Source organism: Gambusia affinis, linkage group LG15 (assembly GCF_019740435.1).
Source record: "Gambusia affinis linkage group LG15, SWU_Gaff_1.0, whole genome shotgun sequence".
In the NCBI taxonomy this organism is placed as follows: Eukaryota; Metazoa; Chordata; class Actinopteri; order Cyprinodontiformes; family Poeciliidae; genus Gambusia; species Gambusia affinis.
In genome coordinates, this window is record NC_057882.1 from 16,165,884 (window position 1) to 16,189,168 (window position 23,285).

General features: G+C 38.9%; 3 protein-coding genes across 7 annotated transcripts in view; 2 read left to right on the plus strand and 1 right to left on the minus strand.

The window, feature by feature from the left end:
* The window catches only part of abr (ABR activator of RhoGEF and GTPase), a 131,229-nt gene extending 128,573 nt beyond the window's left edge, over positions 1 to 2,656 (plus strand). For all 4 annotated transcript variants that reach the window (XM_044139723.1, XM_044139724.1, XM_044139725.1 and 1 more), the window contains one exon: positions 1,227 to 2,656. In XM_044139723.1, coding sequence (XP_043995658.1) covers positions 1,227 to 1,316 — 90 coding nt within the window. In that variant the 3' untranslated portion in view covers positions 1,317 to 2,656. The remainder of the gene's footprint in view (positions 1 to 1,226) is intronic.
* Positions 2,657 to 3,872: 1,216 nt separating this feature from the next.
* On the minus strand, positions 3,873 to 7,394 carry timm22 (translocase of inner mitochondrial membrane 22 homolog (yeast)). The gene is made up of 6 exons (XM_044141345.1): positions 7,328 to 7,394; positions 6,911 to 6,957; positions 6,387 to 6,693; positions 5,600 to 5,796; positions 4,662 to 4,734; positions 3,873 to 4,564 (listed from the first exon to the last, which is right to left on the minus strand). The coding sequence occupies exons 1-6, from the start codon at positions 7,374 to 7,376 to the stop codon at positions 4,488 to 4,490; spliced, it is 750 nt and encodes a 249-aa protein (XP_043997280.1). The 5' UTR covers positions 7,377 to 7,394; the 3' UTR covers positions 3,873 to 4,487.
* Positions 7,395 to 7,838: 444 nt separating this feature from the next.
* specc1 (sperm antigen with calponin homology and coiled-coil domains 1) overlaps positions 7,839 to 23,285 on the plus strand; it is an 89,003-nt gene continuing 73,556 nt past the window's right edge. Inside the window, exon 1 of one of the 2 annotated variants that reach the window (XM_044141341.1) lies at positions 7,839 to 7,959. The gene's annotated coding sequence lies outside the window, so the exon portion shown is untranslated. Of the gene's footprint in view, positions 8,036 to 23,285 lie in introns of both variants that reach the window. The other variant, XM_044141342.1, reaches the window with a different exon arrangement.

Here is a 23,285-nt window from a genome sequence, read left to right on the forward strand (position 1 = left end):
GTTTTCAAAGTTTTTTTTCCACAAATCTAAGTTTTATGCATTTGGCACAACCTTATCAACCGTAACAGAATACGATGGTCCAGAGCTAAAGGCTGGTATTCTGCTACTTTTAGATGTGTTTTTACTTTAACGCTCCAGGAAAAAAAAAAGTTATTAGCAGGACTCTTTAGGGTGATTGCATGCTGAGGAAGTGATTTATTCATCTGAATTAGGTGTGCTGGACTCTAACGATAGCAGAACACTGCCCCCTGGAGGCCTGGACGATGTGGCCTCTGATTTAGATAAAAACAAAATCATGTTAGACTATCAGTCACAGTCTAGATTTAAATGAGAGTTTGTTCACAGGTACTTCTACCAAACAGTGTTTCTACTGGAACATAAATCACCGCTTTCTGTTGGGATGTCCAAGGGCTGGACGGTGTGGCTGAAAAACGTATCACAAGGATTTCATATCGGTCGATATCAATAATTATTGATTAGTTAATACCTGAAATACTGCCAAAGTGGTGGTGTAGCCATTCCTGTTTTATTCACAGTTTTCGCTGTTTTGTTTAAAATTATTTTTAAGCAGCTATGAGGCATGGTGGTGAAACACGAAACGAGTCAACAGGTTGTTGCTAGGTAACAAAAGAGAGCGTTAGTTGGTGCCTCTAACCTAGCCTAGCTTGTCATGAGAGGTTGAGCGACTAAAGCCTTTCCTCAGCCTACATCCCCCAGAATTCCATGTGGTTTGGATCAGAGTTCAGCGAAGTTATTAAAAATTCTACCAGACGTATGATCTATTGATATTGATCATGTGTCTATCACCATATATATTATTGATTTATTGTCCAGCCTTAAGATATCCTATAAATTCTGTTCATTTGAGTTTATTCGCATCGCTCCAATTAACAACAAATATGTGACTGGTCACGGCAAAACCAGGAACAAGTCTCCTATTTCCCATTCTGAGTTATTTATAGATTCTGGAAGGGTGGATTTTAAGGTTGCCAATAATGTCAAACATAAATTTTTTTCCCAAAACAACATTAGAGAGAGAACTAGTCTCAAAACTTCTAAAAAAAAATTGTCCCCAAACGTGTCGGGCAATTTAGGGGTGTTAACAAAGGTTGTTAGAATTACTTTGCATTAACCCCCCAGCACTGATAGTCAACAGGTAGACTATGGAAAAGTTTAAGAACCTCAGTAAGTTAAGGTCTGCAATTACTCCCTTTCTCTTTCTCCAGGTCCAGGTGTTGCTCTACTACCTGCAGCATCCTCCGATCTCCTTCGCCGAACTCAAGCGCAACACGCTCTACTTCTCCACTGACGTCTAAAAATAGCCGCCACCCCGCCGGGGGCTTCACCCGGACCGCGAGGGTGACGCAGAGCGACTCCATCCAGACCTCGGACCCCACCACCCAAGCGCTCCAGCCTACGCTCTGCTCCCAGCAGACCGCTCGTCTCTGCTGCCGTCCCTCGCTTCTCCCATCTGAAGAGGAAGTCGAAACACTTTCTGGTTTCGGAGGACGCTTTGCGGCAGCAACGCGACTGGCCTCTGTGGGAGCACACCGGGAAATGTTCAGACGGGTGTCTGGGGTTGGAGTATGAAAATGGGGCGGGGCAAAGACCACAGCCTGGTGCAGTGGACAGGACAATATCTGAGTTGATGTTTCCTGATCAGAGGCATTCCAGAAAAACAAAACAAACAAACAAAAAAAATGGCATTTACATGTTTTATAAAAGCGTTCCTCATTTGTTGCTATTTCCTTTCTGGTTTTTCCTGGCTTTGTGTGTGTGTGTGTGTGAGTAGGACTGTGGATGTTTTCCACTGAAAGCGTGAGTTCATGTTAAAGGGACTAAGCAAACTTTTGAGGCGGCTGGAAAGCCATTCCAAGAAACAGCAATTGTGTCTCCGTAGGAACAGAGGACGCTCCTCTCCGCTGAGTCTTGGCCAAAATTAGCCCTATTTATTTTGAAAATATATATATAATATTTGTGCCTGTACAGTTGTGTGCAACTAGAGACATTCTCTAAGGAGTCTGGGTTTTTTTGTTTTGTTTTTTTTAAAGTTTATCCAGGTAGTGATGTTTCTTTCTTTTTCTTTTAGCCAGTTTTTTTCTGCATCACCCCGTGGTCAGTGAGTCGTTCTGAGAAGACAAAGCCTGCCAGTTCAGTTCTGATCACTTTGTAGACAAGCGAGGGCACATGAGGGTTAATGGCAGGGGAGAGGGGACATAACACCATAAACGGAACAGTTGACTTTCATTTTCTTCCTCTGCTTCTTCTTGCATTTCAAGCCTGTTCCAAGTGTGTTGCTGCACCAGTGTTATCTGTAGGATGATTTTGCGTAGACGCCCTCATTGCATGTTCAGCTTGTCGATGAAATCCGGCCGGGTAACACAAAGGTAGGTTGTCTCTCTGGGAAGGAGAACGAAGAAATCGACACAAAGCCAACCTTTCTGCTATCAAGCCCACATATCTTAAGTACATGCAAGCACTGCTAAATGAGTAATATTTGATATTTTTAATATAAGAATAAAAAGAAACAAAAACTGTTGTATTTTACTTCCTTTGAGAAGAATTTCAATATGCTGTAATATTGCGACTAAATGTCCATGTGAACTTTTTCCCTCTTTTTTTTAAAGTAAAATTAAAAGAAATATTGAAGCACTCACTTTGTGTTTTGTTCTTGAAAATTATTAATGTTGATTTTCTGGGGGTTTTTGTCACTCTTAATTCTGTAGATTAATAAACTCTATATTAAACAAAGATTATCAAAGTAAATACAAAAAAAGCAGAAAAAGAGATCAAAACAGACCTGGTCTTTGATAAAACATTAAATAACTGAGATTAAACACAGAGTAGCGATCCACATCCAGACCGTGATCACTGCCAGAAAGAAGAAATCACTAAAGACAGGTCAGCGCAGTCACAAGAGGTCGAACGCGACCATAAGGGGTCAGAACCCAGTGATTCCTTGTGCCGGTACCAAGTCTGGATAAATGCAGAGTTGGGTCAGAAAGAGAATCCAACATAAAACCTAAGATTAACCAAAAATGGTAGTCATAGAGAAGAGACGATGGGGGAAAATCCTTCCACAGTCATCTAAAAATCTTGCAAATGCTACACTGCGGTCGTTGCTGCCAAGGATGGGACAACCAGTTATTAGCTTTAGGGGTCAATTACTTTTTCTCGTGAGGCCAGAATTATGTATTTTTCTATTAATAAATGAAGTAATGATTTGAAAACTGATACTGGGATATAAAACGTTGAGGAGAAATCAGTAACGAGTTTTTCACTGCTTAGCTGCACAGATGGTAATAAATGGTAAAATGAAGATGGTAATAAACATTTTAACAGCATTAAATGACGTCATGCATTAACCTCTTGTGACAGCATTTACACTAATTTGGAAACCGCTTCAGATATGATTCTCGACAGTTTTGGCATGTTTGGAGGCAAAAATCTGCGCATGCTGCACCCCCTAGTGGACAACATCCTTCATTGCTGACGATGACTCACCAGCTCACGTCACACAGGCTTTGATAAACATTAATTTCATAGGTCCATATGTTAGTTTCTTTTACTAGTCTTACTACCAATAATGTCACCAGAATGTATTCACACCTCCGTCACATTTCCCACATTATTATTGCAGATTCATTAAAATAAAAGTTCAAATAGCACTTAATGATGTGACAGCCTGGCGACCTGTCCAGGGTGGATATGGTTTAAAACGGAATCACGTCGGAGCACATCTGTACTTTCCATATAATTCACTAAAGAGAAAGAAACAAAATGTTTTGGTTGAAGCAAATAAATATACGCCTGTATTTATAAATACATGCCAAGCATACATCACTGCTCCCACCGACTGGTTTGGAGGGGAACTGCAAGTTTCAGATGCTTGAGCTACCTTGTAGTTAGTGACGGATTTTATTTGAGGGCATCACTCAAGGGGTCTGATGATAAATGCCCATTAAACATCTTTACTATGTTTATTTTTGTAAGAATGAGGACAAAGAGCATGAATCCTCTTGTCTCCTTTAATTCAATTCATAATCGGGAGCACAGTGATACTGGCAACAATCCAAAGTGCCGTCATACTGTACACACAAACTGACAAAGAGGAATAGCATTTTTCAGAAAATTCCCGAAGTCAGGAAAATTGAAACTAGAATACTTCTGATTGTTAAAATTACTGAGTGAATGAACCGCTTAAAAAAAACAACTTTAATATAAATAATCCTACTTGATTACATCCTGTCAATTTATATAACGAGCCTGTAACCAAACAGCGGTTTCTGGGTATCGGGACCCGGGTGCAGAAGTTTCTCTGCTCATGAGATTCTGTGACTGGAGACGCAGGAACATCCCCTACAAGCGCTGTTCAGGTCCCAGCAGAGTCCCTGAAGCCAACGTTCGACGACGTTCCTCTCTGTACCCCGGCTTCCTCGCAGTGAGTCCACATAGAAAACAAGTTCTTGTCCGTAAAGCCTCTCGTCTCATCGCAAGTAATATTCGATGGCAGCAGAGAACGCAGCAAATCCTCCACATCCCAGGACTCCGGCTTTGAGACCAGCTGCGCGAAAGACAGAAGGAAAGGAGAGATGGTGGAACGACAGGAAGCAGAGCCTAATCTTAGGGTGAAGCCAGCGGAAAAGGAGGAGGTTACCTACCGCGAAAGCCTATGGCTCCTCCGGTCACACAGCCACTGTACACCGCGTTCTTCCAGTCAGATTTTCCTCTGTGCTGCAAAGCAAACAGATGCAAAAACACTGATGGATTTACCTTCATGGGGACAAAGACACAACTGGAGGACAAAGACTGCGTTTTCACCTCCAAAGTCATATTTGATAAATTAGAATACAAGTTTAGATGAGACCTGTTTGTCGGGCTAAGAGTGTGTTTTGAAAATAACTTTTAAGCAGGTATTATTTGCATACTTTTCATTAATTTCACATTTCTATATTTTTACAGAATTTTTTTATGGGTCTGGTGTGATATTCTAATTTTAAATGTAATCTTTTCATCACCTGCAAGTGGAAAATTATCATAATTAACAGAAATAAAGGCTTTCAAACATCCATCTGTGTCAGTAGAGTGCTGCATCATTACAAAGATAATATATCTCTCTTATATACGTTGTTAGTTTTACATTTAAAGATGTATCTACATGGATGGTTAATTGATGCTTAGCTGCTTATGGTATATTCAATTAACTTTTCAGAGAAGGGGTAGACTATAAAGATACTTTTTCTTCCAACTACTTATCATTCAAAACGTTTGTAACATGCGATATGTTTATCTTAAAGTGTAAATGAATTAAATAAACTGACAGATCAATAAATATGTGTTTCACTTTGTGATAAAGTTTAAACACCCTTTTGAGTACTATTCAGATTTAATCAGCAGAGGGCGCTCTAACACCTTTATTCGGAGGTGAAAACGGCAAGATCAATATTTAGATATCTTGGTAAAATATATTATAAATTCTTTACAACAACAACAACAACAACAACAATAATAATAATAATAAATAACACGCACAATCAAAATGATAAAATATGTCACAACCGGTCTCACATCGGACAAAACAGGAAATGATGCCACTCACTGATTCAATGATGCACTCAGTGCAGGAAAACATGGCGCCCACAATAGCAAAGTTCTTGGCGTACGACATGCCCCTCTGGCCCATGTCTTTAACGACTTCTCGGGCCGTCGGGGTCCTCAGGGGGTCTTTGGGGTCAAAGCCGACATTGGTGTCGATACCAGCTGTGAACACACCAAAAGCTCCTCCGAGGACAAACCCTGTGGAAAGATAAACGATCCATTATCAGATACAAATAGGACTCACTAGACGCTCTTCCACTAACAGTGAAGAACACACTCATCAGCGTGAGAATCAAATTTAAACCTGCCTCTCTGCGAAGGAACATGATGCACGTTTTTTTGGCTGGGTTTTTCTTTGCAAAGCACCTACAGCTGTGATAACTCCTCCAGAGTTACCCCTGAATGAGTTCTGAAAGTTTATTTCCAGAAATTGAAATAAACCTTTAAGGTTTATGTGATCCATTATTCCTATATCTATTTTTAAACTTCTCAACTTGATCCCTGACCTGTTTTCGTCTTCATGATGCTGTTTTGTTTACTAATGTTCCCCAAAGAACATTAGAGGTTTTCACTAACAATTAAGTTTTTCTTAGACTAAATGACACACAAATTATGGACTTTGTTCACAAAAGTAAGTGACTTCTAAAAGTTGGTTGCTCTGGATTTCATTTTCCTTAATACGAATCTATGCCACACTGATTTTCTTCCATTTTAAAGACAAGTGACAACCATAAACCATTTTTATATTAACACGTAACCTAATTACCCCTAAGTGTGCGGTTGTTTACCTCCTACACAGGCCAGGACCGACTTGAAGGCGCAGCTCTCCATTCCCCTCTCTATCATCTTCTGCTCGTCGCTTTTCGGAGGCACCGGCAGACCTCCCATAACTCCGGGGCTCAGGTCTTTAATGGGCCGCTTCTCCCCTATTAGGTGCTCCAGAACCATACTGTACTGGATCGTTGGACTGCCCATGTTCGGAACCGAGGAAGCTGGACCTGTAGAGTCTGAGGCAGCAGCATCTGCAGCCCCCGTGGACGCGGCCATGTTTCTCAATGACACTGCTTCATGTAAGTTTAGCTGTGAGCTGATGGGCTGCAGATTCGCCGAATTATTTTCTAAGCGCAAATTAAGTTTTGGTGGATAAAATGTTTGTTTTCTTGTAGAAAAATATATATCTATGGTCACATGAATAAAATACAACTTAAAACATCATGTCTCTCTCAGTAAATATATATATATTTTTAAGTCGTCACTGTCTCCAAAATTCCCATCAGCACATTCGACATAACAGCCAAGTGAGTGTACTCACAGTGATCTTGCTAAAGGGGCCGACCAAGCGGTGTGAGAAGAGATTGCCTTTAAAACACAAAGGAGAGCATTTTTGATAGCGTCATGATATTCACCGCTGACAACAGACTTATGCAGTAGTAAGTTAATTTCCCCTTGGGATCAATAAAGTATTTTTGAATTGAACTGAATTGAATACACTACTAGGACCACCTGCTGGTTAACACATAGTGTGTTATTTATCAAATTCCATTGATTTATTTGCTTTATCAAACAAAGCATCACATGTGTTAAGATACAGCTGGCTGTGATTATACACCTGGCCAGTAGGTGGTTTCGTGTGCACATGAAGCCTCAAGAAATGAACCCTTTCTCGAACCATTTGGCTCAAGTGGTACAATACCTCATGAGGCTTCATCTCACCATTACTAGTACTTACTATTTTGGATGAGTGGATCGAGCACACCAGCCACTTGGGCAGCCGACATACAGTAAGGAAACAAGGCACACGCACCTCGCAGCGGACTGCTCAGCTTTAAAGCTATCTGCCCCGCCCACCAATCAATCGCTAAACCGGTGTGCATAGTTGGGAGGGTGGAACACCATCCCACCACATGAGCAACCGTAAAATAGTTTAGGATTAAAACATGGCTTATTATTAGAAATTTGAATTAAATAAATAAAACCTCACTTTGACAAATAACATGTCGTTGGAGCCAAATAATCTCAGTTTGACCATATAATACAGATATAATACTGCATTTCAGAGTTATTGATGTCCAAGTTTATTTCCTTTAATAAAAGATGTGCAATAAATCATAGAAACTTGTATAAAATGCCGTTTTTTTTTTTTTTTGTTTTTTTTTTAAATCTTGACCATTTTTAATTTTTGAAGCATTAATGACTACGTTCCCCAGAAACCTTTTCGAGCACTGCGCCAAATCATCCAGCACGCGCTCCACCCACCGGCTCAGTCAGCGGGTGTCACTTTAACTACTCGCGTGAGCGAGGCGGCGGCGGCAGTAGCAGCATCACAGAAAGCAGCAGCAGCTCCGCCGCATTAGCGAACAGGTGAGGAGAAGAAACCACACGTTTCTATCTTTTTCTCATCTTGCAGCTTTCCTTCATTTTTCTCCAGTTCACTCAGGTAAAATCAAAATATTTTAACGCCACCGCTGTCTTGTGTCGGACATTTAAGAAGGAGTAAGTTGCACGGGACCGGTGTTGGCTTGGCCGGAGTAAGACCGACGCAGAAGTGGCTGTCGACGGTTGGTTACAGCGTTAGTGAGAGTACTTTGGGTTTTGACGGTCATTTTATAGCTGACGTGTTTTCTCCTGCTTTATATAGAATGATAGAGTCCAAGGGCATGTTGTTTCCAGGGCAATTGGACCTAAATTTGGCTGTATTCTTGAACAGGTGGGGGGAATCTCGCCTGCAGGATGTTGGAAGTCTACAGGATGCTTCAGATAATTTAGTGAATTTCACTGCACCGGTGGGGCTTGTGTGCTCAACAGGGTTCCTGCTCGATCAATACATCCCATCTGCACCTTAAAACATCTGCTTAGTTTCTTTTATTGTTTTCCTGCTACGTCTAGAGACAGAAACCTAACACTCTGATAGACTAATGTTTCTTTAGCTAGTTTTGTGTCGCTTTTTTTTTTAGGCAAATTTTCCTATTTGTGTGTATTTTAGTACTCGGTGTTTTGTATTATTTTCTTTGTTGACTTGGCTATGTGTTTTAGATCAATATCCTTCAGAATGATCCAATAACCTATTTTCAATTGACTAGAGGGTCACTGGCATCTATTTATAATGCCCCAGTATTTCAAGAAATCAAAGCACTAAGATTCTGAGAGAAAAGAGCCAGGCTCAAAGTATGCTAGATGATTCTCCACCATCCTTATCAGAGGCTGTGTGATGCTTCTCCACATAATCATAATTTTTGTCATGCCAAACCATTTTTGAATGCTCAATATTTTAAACGTGTAAGTAAATAAATGCCTTTTTATTTATTCTATCATGTTTAAATACAGTTAAAACAGTGCTGTACCATCATATTTGAAACTATTGTATATCGCAAAAATAAAATCAACCAACCTTCAATACTGATCATATAAAAAATGTTAGGAAAAGGCCCAGATTTAAATGGTGAAAAGTTATTTCTTGCTTAAAAGAAGTGACAAAGTGAGTATATCTGATGTTTAGGGGGAGGTGTTTAAACAGATATGTTGCAGCAGCTGGATCTTGTTATGACAAAATAAAAAACTTGTTAAAATGAGATTAATATTTAATTAAAACCAAAATATGCTTTTGTTTAATTGAGAAAGAGAACAGCAACACTTCGCAGGATGTTTAAGTATCATCTGAAAGAAACAAGAGTGAGAAGATGCAGAGATTCTTTATGCCTTTTTAATAAGTCACAATCTGTCAATGGAAAGTATTTATATCTCTTTAAAAAGAGAAATCTTAATGTTTTTGTCGACTTTTGTATCTCGTTTTAACACGATGCAACTCCAGAATTTATTTCCTAGCTCTGGCAGTTTAACGCTTCCATAAGTAAACATGTCCAGCACTGTATATGCGTATTTTTTCCAGTTGCTATTTAAATGGTTAAACTTACAACAGGGGGTGTAGCTTTAAGTTTAAACTCTTTTATGTTGATTTAGGAATCTCGTCTCTGCAGATTTCAAAACCTTAGACAGAGGTGCTGCTGGAACCTGCTGTTAAAAATATTTAAATAGATTTGATGTGAGAATTAAAATGTTCCAAAATATATAAAATCCATTAGCTTTTCTCCTGGTGCTGTTTAAAAATGTTGAGACATTGAATAAATGTCCAAAAAAAAGAAAACGAACCAGATCTTAAGTTTGGTGTAAATTGTTGGTTTTAGTGTCAAGTTGTGTCCGGACCACCTTTGGGAGCATCAAGCTGTTCTTCCTGGTGTGATTAGCCAACCATTTGTTTCTCATTAGATCATTACCTTTGTAGTTGAACAAGCCATTGTTGCGTTTAGTGCAGCAGTTTCTGAAAGGTTGCAGTTTCTGTCTTTAATTGGCCCTTCAAGACAGTCTGACCTGACTATGTTGTGTGTGACTCTACTCCTGCCACGTACACGGATGGATCATTATTTTCTTCATAATGAAGATTCTTCAGTAATGTATATATATTTTTTTATAACTATGAACGATATTTGTATCTAAAAGTGGGGACAAAAAAAGTTTCAATTTGAGAATTTGTGTTTTAGAAGAACTCCACATCCATCTCAATGTGGAGTGTGCCAGTTGGAGAGAAGTGGGCGATGGATTACAACGTTCCCTGTTTTCTGTTGCTTTTGGCAGAAAAGATGAGAGAATTTACCATTTCTTTAGGAGCGCTGCACATTTTCTTTATAGTAGACCATTAAAAGGGACGGTATTATGTATTTTTTTGAGCTTTATATTATGTTTTAATCTTATTCCCTCATCAAAAACATACCTGGGGTGTTACCTTGATTCTTATATGCATGTTTGAGAAATTCTTTAATCTCCCATGGCAACCATTCAGCTGTGCAAAACGCCTGGTTGGACCTAGCTTTGCCTTTGAGGTACAACTCTTCCTCAGAGGTGTTTCAAGCTTACGAGCTTTCGCCTTACGGAGGAGCCGTCCCCCACAAAACACGCACTCGGATCCTTCAAACCAGCCAGCAGCAATTAGCAAACACCTGGTCGAACTGCGCATCTGCTGAGCTCATTAAACGAGCTACTTCTCAGGTAAAAACATTGCTAAAGGCTTAATAGAGGGGCAATATCATCATGGAGTATTGGAAATACCAGGAGTTTTTAAATAGACAGAGGCTCAATTTCAAGGTGTTAAATTACAAAGTCAAATTTTCTAAAGGAAAATATAATTATATACATACATACAGCATATATATATATAACAGCTCTAGGTGATCTAGTTACCTTCAGTTGCTAAAATGGCACTACATGTCTGGGAAACGCATAAGAAGACTCTGTTTTTACACATGGTTAATTTGGGACTCTGTCTGCAGGATCCAGGCTGTTTTCAGGACAGGCTGTTCTTCTAAAAAGCCGCAGGAAGTGCAAGTCATATGGCAGTCTGAGCAAAATCAAAACATCCGATTTTGTAATTGCTCATTTGTTAATGGAGCTGTTTCCTCAATTTGATTTGGAAAGGATCTGTTCAGCAACTAACATCCAAAAGTAAAGATATCGGACTAAGAACTGCAGCATCGACAATCTGGTAATCGATAGGATTTTCTTTGTTACTGATGGGGTTAGTTATGAATGTCCAACAACAAGGAGCTGTGAGTTTCTCAACGACTCCTCTCATCTTCTGTTCAAGTCATTATCCAAGCAGTTCCTGTCATTGCTGTGCTATTTATAGCCAGGGGTTGTGTGGCGAACGCACACATCCAGCTGTATAGTGGCGAAACTGTCCTTTTATTACCCAGAAAATGTTATCTCATGATCTCCTTGACTGCTCTGCTTAGTGGGAGGAATTTGAGCCTGTGTGAATGCGAGATGCTGAGAGGGGAATTCAAGGTCCCCGTCTCAGTGTTGGGACCGACTCTGAGAAATATCTCCCACCAGCGCCGGTGTCGTGGAAACGGCTCACGTTGACGCCGCTGCGGAGGGACGGCGAGGAGAAAACTAACTCTGTTTTCCTTCCACTGTTGGTTCTGAGCGAATTGGCTCGGGACGGGTAACTACATTTGCGGTGACCGTGTCCATCTGGTGAAATAGAATATGCTACAGTGATGTGCTTCTCTGTTCAAAGACACCAAATTACTTCTGTGGGAAAACACACACCCGTAGTGATGGATTACTGACTTAATTTAACACTTAGGACATTAATCTCTGTCTCAATTTGGCAAACATTCAACTGCTCTGATACTGAAGTGAAAGAAAATGATCCTAGATGAACCAATTGTGGGTTACACTGCCAACATGTTGAACAAGGTTCCGACCAAAACTGAACTATGTGGCCTGCATGCCGAATGACATGAGAGGTGGAAAGAGTAGCAGTGCATCATCCTGGAAGCACATCCATGTGCTAGAATGATCCAGTCCCTGATCATAAATCCAACTTGGAATCTGTTGCAATACATAAAAAGTCTTACAACAGATTCTTTGGGAGACTTGTTCACAGAAGTTCTCCGCAGCATCAAAAACGTGAGAGTCTGAACACTGATTAGCCTTAATCCTAGATCAGTTCATAGTGGGTTTCTATCAGTCTCTGGAAAATCTTAGCAACATGTTTGAATTCTTTCTACTTGTGGTAATACTTTTGACAATACAAGATGGGCTGAGGAGGTAAATAGATGGGATGCCAGCAGGGCTGCCTGCATTTTCTGACAGCATCAGCACTGCTGTTAGATTTTCCCTTGAGAGAGTGTTTCTGTTTTTTTGCAGGATGCTGTCATCAGTGTGGAGTGTCAGAAGTGCAGAGCATTCAGTTATGTTCATGTCAGATATGGTTTTCAGCTGAGCAGCTTGAGATAACGGTAGTCTTTGCTTATCTGAGACCTCTGTTTGAGATGGACTGTATGTATAAACCCACTCAGAAACAATAAATTGCTCTCTCTGGCTGCGTTCTGCTGACTTTATACACTTTGAATCAAAATATATTTTCATTAGGTTGTTAAAGACAAGTACAAGGTGTTACCACCATGAATGATTTTAAATGAACTCAAGTTTTACATTTAAATAAAAAGATACTCCTAATATCTGTTTATTTGTCTAGAGAGAATTGACTTACAAAGTGTAAGTCATCATTGATTATTTTCTGAACCATCTAGTTGGTTTTCAGTTACCAGCAAACCCGCTGGACAGATAGAGGGGCTTTATTATTAATAGCTTTGTCCTCTGAGGTCAGTGTGTCAGAATACCTTTGTTTGTCTCAAAGCAGTGTTCAGCTCTGTTTCCTATGCGTTAATCCACTTCACTGCGTGTAGAGAATAGCTTTCATAGTCCTCTTTAAGAAATTATTTAAGTGGACTGATATTTATTCTCAACATTATTTGAGAATAATTTAACTGGGTTTCAAAAAAGCAACATAGCATAGATTATTTAGAGTCCGTCATTGACTGTAGTGACGGATGCTTAGATTGGAAGGTGGTGGTTCTGATTAGTAGAGTGGAACTCCATGTAGAAATTGACTAGTCAGAAGTTGAAAGCTAGCAGGTACTTTTACTGACTTTAGCTGTTTCTGGTCTCTCTATAATAGATATTCATGCAAAATGTGTTCTTCAAGCCTTCCTCCCATCAGCTGGAAGTTATTTAGAGATCAGAGTTGACATCATGTTGCATGTTTGTTGAAAGCACTGAAATGATAACGCCGGACGACTCTCCTGAACAATGTTTAGCCTTTCTGTTATGTGCTGCAAATCTCGCTCTCTCACAGCTTGATTGAACTGCTGTGGACACGTCTTGACATGTAGCAGAAAATAGCTTCCTTTGTTAAGTAGGTTGTTTCTTGGGGTGCACTGTTATAAAAATATTGGGATGATATCAATATTAACATTGCTGTTAAGGTTACTAACTGACATTTACCCTTTCAAAATTGGCGAATAGACGACCAGAATGATGACATCACTTCTATGCTTCAGTTAAACACTCCACATGCCTGCGTTGCATCACTGTCACATGACATCAGTTATTAATATTGGCCCAATTTTACGTATTGAATCGATTCTGATATGTTAAAAATTGACCAGCATCGGCCCAGTACTGATATTATTGCCAATATATTGTGTATTTCTAGTTGCTATACTACATACATTATACTAAAAATGGTTAACTTTGTCTTCACTTTGTAACACAGTCTACACTGAAGAGTGTTCTTGTCAGTCTTACTTGGTAGCGTGTAGTACATAAGAAAAAAACATGTTTTTGATGAATTGATCATTGATGAGCTATAAACTTGTTTCTCTGTTTCTCTGCTCATTACTTATTCAAATAATTTAATAAATAAATAAGGAATATCAACATTTTTGGCTAAATTTGGGCTTGGAGGTATAAAATTGTAAATCAACAGATGGCTCTCAGCCTCTGCAAGATTTTCAAGAAATTTCTGCCTAAAAATATCTGACCTCTGTAAGTAGATACATATTGTGCCTCACAGTGGTACAAAGCGTTTCTTTCTGTTTTGTTCTGTGAACGGACGCTCCAAGCATCTTCATTCCCTCAGGCTGTGTTTGAAGCTCAGGAAACAATCTACATACTTGACAAGCATCGCCCTCAGTGGCTTTAAGGAATGCTAATGTTTTTGTCTTGGTAAAAGTGTAAAAAGCATGCAGCTCCTCAAGAGGCAGGTGAATTAAAATGCAAACAGGACTAGCAAGCTTGGGTGTGTGACTTATCAGGTCGTTAAAATATTTACTTTGTCTGTTAGATGTCTGACCCATTGTAATCTCCTTTATTCTCCATACAAGTCAAACCGAACACACCCACAGTGAACATCAAATGCCTTTCATGCCACAATGCTGGGTACAGCATATAGACTTAAATTGCAAACAGGAGTGTTCATTTCTGTTGGGTTGGACAGAAAGGGTTGTTGGTGGTGCTGACGATTATGATGTTCCATTGTGGAAAATATCTCTGTTTTAGTGGCTGCATGTTTTTTTTTTTTTTATTCCCTCGCAGACCTTGTGGATGCTGTGCTTGTGTTTCTATGGAGTCCGCCCACTCGGTACACTCAGCCAGCTTGGCAGACTGGAAAACAGCTGAGGTTTCTGCAACGTGGCTCCGACTGACTGTTTATCAGTCAAGAACTTTGACACTCAGAGAGCAGGAAGTTCAAACCTCAGAGGAGCCGTAGCTCTGAGAAAGATCAAACGGAAAATGGGAAGCATAAAATATTCATAAAAGTTGTGTCTGTCTTCACATTTTATTAGCTGAATCTCCAAATATAGAAGATTGTTTGGGGAAATAACGAGGGACTCTGACTGTTGATGCATAAATTTGGCCTTTGCCAATTTCTAATCACTAGTTTATGAATAGCTCTGACTTATTGCTACAAACTTTTTCTAAAAAAACCCCAAAACTTCTGTATATTTTTGATAATTGTAAACAGAGCTGGCTTATATATAAAATACTAAGATAAAATAAGTATTTCTCAAGAAAAGTCCAAATTTACAGACCAATAAAATTTAAAAATATAATAAAATAAACTAAACTAAGAATTAGAGCAATATTTACTCCTTCACAAAACATGAGTTGTTTTTTTCTATTTCTGACCACGTGTCCAAATGTACAATATGCATCTTATGAGAAGACATTCATTTCATTTTTCAGTGAAATTATTTCAAAAATAAGGAAAAGAAATCTCCACCATTTTAGTATTTGAAGGAAAATCGTCGTTAGGAGCAGAGGACATTGTCATATTGTGTTTCTCTGCAGTTAAACAAAAAGATTATTTATCAGTTATTTTGAGACAAAACGAATACTGAACATCTTAAATTGTCTCAAAAGTCTTGTGTTTGGGGATTATTGCTTTTAATTCTTTCACACAGTGGTTTCTGTTCGTATTCTCTGTAGAGAAGTGGGACTCTTACAATAATTGATGCTAATCTCTACTGTTACAGATTCAAGAACAGCTGGAATCAGACTCTTACAAAGGGATCAAACAGATCCTTTTGTGAGGGATCCGTTTAAAGCTTATTTACTGTAATATTCTAAGCTTCCTGTTGTTTGCTGATTACTCCTTCGCTGTTGTGGCAACCTGAGTAAACAGCCAACACCCGTCTGCTGAAAAGGTTTAATTCATTTTTAAACACTACTCTCTGATAGTGAACACAACAGTCTTTGTTCTGCAGTGGCAACTTCCAGAGAGAAAAGTGTGATTGTTGCCGCACTGTCAACCTGTGTTAGCATGCAGGCATGCAGTGTTCCTTGATATTGTAAACAAAAGAAGTGAGAAATATTTGGTTATTCACATCTGTAATGCACTTTTAACCCCCGAAAATATGTAAACGAAGTTTTATTGTTTGGATTTCTGCTTCCTGAGCATGAATTGTAGAAAATAACAAAGAAAATCCCCGTTCCCTCCTTTAATCTGAGCCAAAACCAGCCATAAACCCGAGTCCAGACCTTGTTATTCAGAAGATTTGTGAATCTTCACTTCCGCAGCCTAAAGGCTAACTAGAAACCTATTGATCTCTGTCCAGATCAAAGCAAATTATCAACTCGGCAGTTTCTTCAGTAGGTTCCTTCTCATCTTTTTTATTAAACTCAAAGTTTCTGATATAAGCAGATGTTCTTGTGGTTTCACAGTGTCATATTTCTACACCAAGAACTTGTTGTTTTGTGTTTTTTTTTTTTGAGAAATGACTTCAGTGTTATTCATAACTTTATTTGAAATAACTCAAACTACCTCATTGAGCACAAAAAAATCCAAAATGTTTTTTGAAAAACTACCGTTTTGCTTTAGACTCTAAAGATACTTTCAGAAACACTAACATACTACTCCTCTATTATTACTAATACAGGTCTTAGCTGGTTTCCCATTTTTATGAATTCTTCTGCCTTCAGAAAATGAAACATTTGCTGTAACTTCTAGCTTGAAACTGCTGCAACTCCGCTTGTACCACATTATGTATCCTGTTGCATACAAGTTTCACATCCCCACAGACTAATATAGAAACACAGAGGGAACAGAGACCGTCTCGCAGCATGGGATATAAAGCGATCCCACGCTTCCTGTTGGGCTTTAGCTGAGATGATGGTTTTTTCACACACTCCTTTACTACATTCAGGTGTTGCACAGATGCTACAGAGCTACACATGTGCTCAAGCAGCGGTACAGTAGTAACTTAATGGTGGCATAGTAGCACTGGTATTTGCACACATTTAGATATGAATAAATTTGTGGAGGCTCGTTAAAAAAGATCTGTAAAATGGCTGTGTCTTATATTGCAAGTTTATAGTGTTTTTATAAATGATGATCCAAATTTTATGGCGAAATCAACATAGAATTGATTTACCAGTCCCAAAACGGCCCTTCTCTTATACCATGTGTCAGTAATCTGAGGCAACAAATGGAGCTTAATAACTTTGGATAACATGCTAAAGAACCAACTAATATTTTTACATATAGATATAACAAATGCAATTAATCTTTGAATAAATGTACTGAAAATAAACATTGGGTTTTACGGTGTTGGATTACTCCTGCAGTAAAATATGAACGTATCTTCACCAGCAGAGCTAACAAGTTAGCATGTGCAGATAGCCCAAAAAGTTTACCAAATGGACCAATATCTTCCCAATCATGTGATTAATTGTTTAAACAAATTAATCACTGTTACCCAAGTCAGTATTGGGTTAATTATTAATGTACAGAACAAACAATCGGTGAGCCAAAACGTTTAGAAGGAAGCAAAGGAGTCGGTGCTGTTTTTGTGGGAGGAATAGGAAGGCCATATCCAGTTGTGATGGAGGTAGTGTTGCCAACAACAGCAACATCCAGAAAGAAGCTGAGGAGTTCAACAACCATCAGAGGGTGGAAGAGGAAATGGGGAAGTTGTGGAAAATAGCTAGTGCCAAAAATCCTTGAAGAACTTGTGGCTGTGAACCGAATCTTGGATTTAGACTCGAGCTGCAAAAACAGACTTTAGTGATTTGGATTCTCAAATAAAAGTACCTGCTTTCTAGTTCTTTCTGAGCTTTAGCATTTTCCTTACTGTATTGCATCTTGCTCTTTGTTTTAGACTTTAGAGTGTGTCCTGAAACATGTTTAGGCTAGGCAACAAGATTTTTAAAAAATCCAGATTAAATACACAGACTAAGAAGAAAAGTTTCTACACCCTACCTGTTGGTACGCAATAGATTGGAGGAGTGGACAATTCAAAGATTGTGATTAACAGGTTTAAATAAAGACTCTTTCTTTTCTGATTCTTTTATTCAAAATGTTATTTATAGACATTAAAGAATTTCTGTCTTTTGTAGCCGATTTACATTTGTAATATCAGTTGTTGAAATGACTTAAGTGGTTTGTTTACAGCAGGTTTTTCATGTTGTTTTTTTTTTTTTTTTTGCATTAAGTAAATAGTAATTGCTCAATGTTTGTGTTTGATTGGGTGAAGGTGTTAAACATCTCCTCAACATTAGAGGTCCTTATCTGGAAACTGGACACTCAGACTTTCAGGACCAAAATTTGAAAGACTTCCATCTACATTGCTTTTTAGCAATAGATTGGGAAAGTTGCTGAATAAATATGTTGTGAGCCTCAGAAGCCAGAGGTCAAACAAGGTGGGCAGGCAGATGGTGCATGTCTATCATACATTCATTAACAACAAACAAATGAGTAGTTTGTTTACCTTAAGAGCTGCACTAGAATGCTATACTAGACAAGACAGGCCAATGATCAGAATGAGTCTGACCTAACTTGTCCGAGTGATAAACCCTGGCATTCATGTTATTTTTGCCCTTAACACAGTAAATGTTATTTACATTGTTTAAATAATCTTGTGCTGTGACTCGTTTTATTGCTCCAGTGAAAATGGCCATTTGGCTAGCTGCTGCTGTGGTCATGTGATGTCATTAAGGTCACTAACTCAAGCAGCACAAAAAGTTTACAAATGTTTTGTGTGCTTTGTTGTAAAAAAAAAAAAAAAAAAAGTGCTTATTTTTCAGGAATCCTGCTACACCCAGGGAGTTGCTATTTTTTATATTTGAGCATTACCATCTCATTAAATTGGACCTGTGTTTAGTTTTAATTCATGACATTTTTCTACAGTAATATAAGATGATACATTTGTGTTGAAGGAATTTGAACTGTTATAAATAATAATAGTAATCTTGCCAATTTGTTGAAAAACATCAAATCACTAAACAAATATATGCTAATAATTTTAGCACTGTCTTTGTCTTTAGTACTGTCTTTACTTAGATTTGGTGTTGCTCCATGTGTTGCAACAGAGATTTTCCCATGGTGATATGGATGATATTCAAAGATGCATGTGGGATGCTGTACAGCTGGTTGTTGAGTGGGACTGCCTAGAGGAGGCGTGGCTGACCAAATTGGTGAAAGGATGCACCAAAGGCAGTGTGTTTTGTGGCAGAGGCTAAGAGGCTATTTGCTAAACAACTTGCGCAAGTAAGCAAATGCCATGCTTAAGTTTAGAACCGTCTCCATAGCAATACATCCAATCCAGCTGGACTGTGTTACTTTCAGGGAACAAACTGGTGGGTTGGCTGTGAAAACTACCATTACTCATCAGCCAGAAAAACACCTACTTACCATGGAGACCGAACGGTGACCGGTGGACAGACATTTCGTTTTGCAGACGAAGGAGTTACTCTGGTCTTGTAGACCATCTCGTGCTACTTTGTGGCTGTTACTGCCATCGTATGCACAATAATCGTGGAAACAGATTTATTTTTAGACACACACACTCGACTGAATCACCATCATTGCATTTTTTATGTTTGCTTTCATATCCGTCAAAAATGTAGTACGTGCCTGGAGAATCTGACTCACTACTCCTTCCTGTGCACATAAGGAGGAAAAAGGAAGACGTGTGAGGCAGTCAGCACCGACTGTAGGAGTCTCACTCAGCCTGCTAGATGTTGTCATCTTATTTCATACAATGGTGGTAATCCTTGGAGATACCTCACCTATTCGGTCTCCTGCCGTGCTGCTCCATGTTATGTCATTATTTATTCACGTTTTTCCATTGCAATGTTGCTTTTATGTCCTGTTTTTCAATTAGCACAGTTTTAAGTTTTGCAGAAAGTTTGGATAATTGGCTGTATTATATCAAGTCCACAAGTTTCTTACATGGACCAGACGCCCATTGTTGCGGATTAAAAATATTTGTGCTTGTACCTATTGGTATTTGTTTTTCTATTGTCTTATGTAAGATGTTTCTTCATTCCTTTGGCCATACCAAGGATTCCGCAATTTCACTTTGAGCAGAAACTTGATCTAACCTTAGTTTGAACAGGTTAAAACTAAAATTATCCATATTTATGATCCAGCACATTCATACTTTGGACATGCTAATACAATACAGTAACCAGTTGTGAGACAAGCAATAAACGTTGCATTTTGTCAAATGCCGTCGCCAAAGTAATCAAACTAATATACATCAAGGGTGTTGATCAATCACACCTCTGGGCAACAAGGTAGACCAGTCAGCCATCATGTTTTTGGACTGTGGAAGGAAGCTATAGAGAAGAGGGGAGAGCATTCAGACCTGTTGCATAAGAATAATAAAATAGCTAGTGTTTCAGTTTTAATTTTCTGTTAATATTTTTATGTGCTATATCTGGTTCAATATGGTTCATTCTGTCAAACATGAGACTGCAAAAACGGACAGTTGTGAAACGCCATGATTCATTTAAGTGTTATCAAACTTAGGATAAAAATGAACAAAGTTAGTATTTCCAACAAGCTATCTACAAAAGATCATGTTTTTAACCAGTTGTCGCTGTTTAAGAGTGCTATGCGTCAACATGGCTCCAAACATTGTGGAAAACAGCCAACACTCTCTGTCCCCATGGAGGAATTTAGTGCCGCCACACAGACACTGAATGAGACCACAGAAGACAGTAACACGAATGAAGCACTGCATTGACAAAATATGTGTGGGCTGAATTTCACATGGCAGTATCTCCACAGACTCGATGTAAATACAGATCCTTTCAAAAGCATTCATAGCCCCTGAGTCTTTTACATTTTGTCATGTTACAACCACAAACTTCAATTAGTTGTGTTAGGATTTTATTTGCTAGATCAACACAGAAATGGCTAAAAGGGAAGGGAAATTATCCAGAGAGTACAAGTTTTTCTTGAAGTAAACAATTGGAGGGTTTCTTCTTTCTGTCCTTTCCTTCACAAGGCTAGATATTTGGGTGACTGCAATTTCTCCTGAGCTGTGGAACTCTGCAGCTCCTCCAAAGTTACTACGGATCTCTTGGCTGTTTCTCTAGATTAATACTCTTCCTGCCTGGCTTGTTGGTTTAAGTGAATGATCATATGTTGGTGGATTGCAGATGTGCAATACTTTTTCCATGTTTGAATGATGGATTAAAAATAAAACCTCAGCTTGGGATAATGTTTTTCACCCTAACTCTGCTTTTAGATCTGTTTGTTTTCTACGGACCCATTCTCACCAGTCCTGTTTAGTCCACTTTGATTGAACTCTTGTTTGTTTGCCTTGAAAGTCCGACTCATTTGGGGAGGTGTGAATCTGCAATTGATCTCTGGGGGAAAAAAAAGCAAACTCTGGTTTGCCTAAAAGCCTAGCTCAGTTGAATGTGAACGCCAGTTAGACCTGAGACCACTCCAAAAGCAGGAAGCAAACTGTAGCGCAGGGTATTCTGGGTAAATACAAGCAAAACAAATGTAAGAGTCCAACAATGAAAGGAGAAGTGGCCCGCAGTCTTATATCAAAGACAAAAGAAAAATCCTACATCTTCTAAAAGTCCATTTTTGTTTTTGTGAAGGAAGTTGTTCTCTGTGTCTTTTTTTAGATGTTTTCCTGTCATTTCCTCATGTCATTCTTGTTGCAGCGCCACCATAGGTGAGGAGGGGAACAGGTTTTTCGAAGGGTTTGGTTTGTTTGACACTGTGCAGTGTGATAGAGAATCACACCAGCTAGAAATGTAACAAATGTTTCAATTTTGGTCCCCGATCAAACCGAGTCTACCGGACTGTGAGGTGTGAAAACCTCCTAAACCTTTGAGGCCTTCATAGAATATCTGTATTTATACTGAAACTAAAGCACACTGGAAAAAAAATCTCTCTGCAACAGGACGTGGGAGTGTGCAATGCCTTAAAAGCAATTTGCAGTCTTTCTCAAGTCTAGCTGCAGCACTTTAAAAGGCAGCCTGTTGCTTGCGAAGGGGTGCGGTCAGAATGAGTTCCTCTGTTAACCACTGGCCACAAACTGAAGCCCGTTTAATCCCAGACCCGAGTGCAGTTCACTTTCAACCCACATGCTCTACATCCTTGGCAAGCTGCATGTTGTGGGATCAAAATGAGACTATTACTGAAGAACATAAATTCTGACTGTCAGCCAGTCCACAAATGATCCACCCTCATATTACTGAGGTTTTCTGAGGCACAGATGGGCTTTGTCCGTGCCGGTAGCTGCTGTTTCTGCCCACACAACCTGGTGTGGTAACAAAATAAAAACAAAGCACAATATTGTTATAAATAGATTGGAGCTGCAGGATTCGTTTGTAAAACTTGTCATTTTAAAAAATATTGTGATGATCTTCCGTGTGATCAAAGCCTGCATAGCATTTTAATTATATAATAGTTGAATCTTTTCAGAATAAAATTCATTGCTCTTGTTCAGCTCTCACTCTGCCCAGTTGTTTGTGTCACATGATGGTGATCCCTTCCTCCCTCTGGTTCTTCTTTCCTTCACTGCAAAAAAACCCCCAAAGTCTTGGCAAATATTTTTGGTCTAGATTCAAGTGCAAATATCCTACTACACTTGAAATAAGACAAAGCAAACTTACAAGTAACTTTTCAGCACAATATAGGAGCTTGTTTTAAGTCAATAACTCATTAATATTAATGAAAAAATACTAGTTATAAATGAAATAATCTTCCAGTGCAGCAATATGTTTTAACTTGTAATATGGGAAAATGGCAGATTATTTACTTGTCTTATTTCAAGTGTACTAAGTTGTTTGCACTAGAAACTACACCAACAGTATTGGTAAGAATTTGTTTTTGTAGTGTTTTGTTTTGTTTTTTTTTCATCCTTATTAATCACAAGTGTAAAACTGAGGTGAGAACAGAAACATGCCCATGGCTGCAGCTATGTGACACGCTTCTCCTTTGTATGAAGCAGTGAGAAAGCGAGGCACTTCTTCCTCTTTCTGGCTGCTGTCGGCCGCTTCTCGTATCCTTTCATTTTCACCCCCTCGTTTGCTGTGTAGGGTCAAGCAGCAGATATTTATCCTCAGTTGTGGAGCAGATCACTCAGGCTCCAGGACAGCATCTGCTACTTAACAAGTGAGTGGTTTGCTCAAGACATCACATGCTGTATGTTTTTGTTGTTTTGATATCCTTTTTTATTATTTTAGATCAAAAATTGGTTTGAGTTTGGTTTTCAAAAATCTGGGGGAGGAAAAAGTTGGATATTTATATAATGAGTAAGAGAGTCTGGGAAAATATCTGCAGTCGATGTTTTCAGCTTGATTTCTGATATTTCTGGCAGCTCGTCTCTGCCGCTTCTCCAAAAGCAAAATAAGAGCTGGGTCAGAACTTTGCACAACTTTTAGGAACAGTGGCATACAACAGATAATGCTATTTACACTTTGCTGCAATAATATAAATTTCCTATGTTCATTTTTTTACTAAGTCTGCTACTGTCGTGGACTGAATGCAGCAACGTCGTACTTAGTAACCTCTCGAGATGTTTAAGAGAACG